Here is a 1,234-nt window from a genome sequence, read left to right as displayed (position 1 = left end):
ATGACCCTCAAACCCCCCCCCCCCCCCCCCCCCAAAAGGACGCATTCTGCTTCCCAAAAAGGGACGATTTCTGCCCAAAAAGGGACCTTCCCCGCCCAAAAAGTGGCACTTTGCCCAAAAACAGCCAGTGTCCGCCCCAAAGGTGGCATTTTGCCCAAAAGTGGACATTCTCCGCCCGAGAAGTGGCGCTTTGCCCAAAAATGAGTGATCTCGGCCCAAAAGCACGCGCTCTGTCCTGAAGCGGGCACCCTGCCCAAAAGCGGCCTCTTCGCTTTGCCCAAAATTGGGCACTTTGCCCCAAAAGTGGGCACCCTGCCCAAAAAGTGGTAACCTGCCCCGAAACGGGGGCTCTCTGCCCAAAAAAAGCAGTGTTTTGCCCAAATATGAGTGTTCTCTACCCAAAACCAGGTGCCCCGCCCAAAAATCTGGCACTTTGCTCAAAAATGGGCTCTTTGCTTTACCCAAAATTGGGTGCTTTGCCCCAAATCGGGCTCTTTACCAAAAAATGATATATTTTGCCCCAAAGCGGGTGGTTTGCCAAAACCCGGGCTCCTTACCCCAAAAAGCAAGTGCTGTGCCCCAAAATTGGGTGCCCTGCCCCAAAACTGGGTGCCTTACTTTGCCCCAAACTGTGATCTTTACCCCAAAAAAGTGTCTGTTTTGCCCAAAAGGGGGCTGTTTTGCCCCAAAAGCAGCAGTTTTGCCCCAAAAGCAGCAGTTTTGCCCCAAAGAAGCCATTTTCGCCCCAAAACTGGCATTTTTGCCCAAAACTGCCCATTTTCATCCCAGAACCCCACCTGGTCGGCGGAGAGCACCGTGATCTTGTAGGTGCTGGGGCCGCCTGGCGTTTTTACCCCAAAGTTTGCATTTTTTTTTACCTCAAAATCAGGCCATTTTTGCCCCAAACTGCACAGTTTTACCCCAACGTTGCCGTTTTTGCCCCAAAGTGCCCGTTTCCACCCAAAATCATGCCGTTTTCGCCCCAAACCTCACCTGGTTGGCAAAGAGCACCATGACGTTGCTGGTGCCGGGGCCATGTGGCGTTTTTACCCCAAAGCGGGTGATTTTACTTCAAAACCATGTGCTTTTACTCCAAACCATGCGTTCTAACCCCAAAACTGCCATTTTTTGCCCCAAACTGCCTATTTTCACCCCAGAACCTCACCTGGTCAGCAAAGAACACCATGATGCTGTAGGCACTTGGGGTGGTGTGGCATTTTTCCCCCCAAGTGGA

The 1,234-nt window shown here is 52.1% G+C and overlaps 1 protein-coding gene across 1 annotated transcript in view; it reads right to left on the bottom strand.

The window, feature by feature from the left end:
- The window catches only part of LOC118158475 (filamin-A-like), a gene marked incomplete at its 3' end in the record, with an annotated part of 2,438 nt that extends 1,409 nt beyond the window's left edge, over nucleotides 1–1,029 (bottom strand). Inside the window, exon 1 of the mRNA XM_035313139.1 lies at nucleotides 994–1,029. Within this exon, the coding sequence (XP_035169030.1) occupies nucleotides 994–1,014 (21 nt within the window). The remainder of the gene's footprint in view (nucleotides 1–993) is intronic.
- Between the last annotated feature and the right edge of the window lie 205 nt (nucleotides 1,030–1,234).

Source organism: Oxyura jamaicensis, assembly GCF_011077185.1.
Source record: "Oxyura jamaicensis isolate SHBP4307 breed ruddy duck chromosome 28 unlocalized genomic scaffold, BPBGC_Ojam_1.0 oxy28_random_OJ70278, whole genome shotgun sequence".
NCBI classification, from domain to species: Eukaryota; Metazoa; Chordata; class Aves; order Anseriformes; family Anatidae; genus Oxyura; species Oxyura jamaicensis.
This window is presented reverse-complemented; position numbering and strand designations above follow the sequence as displayed.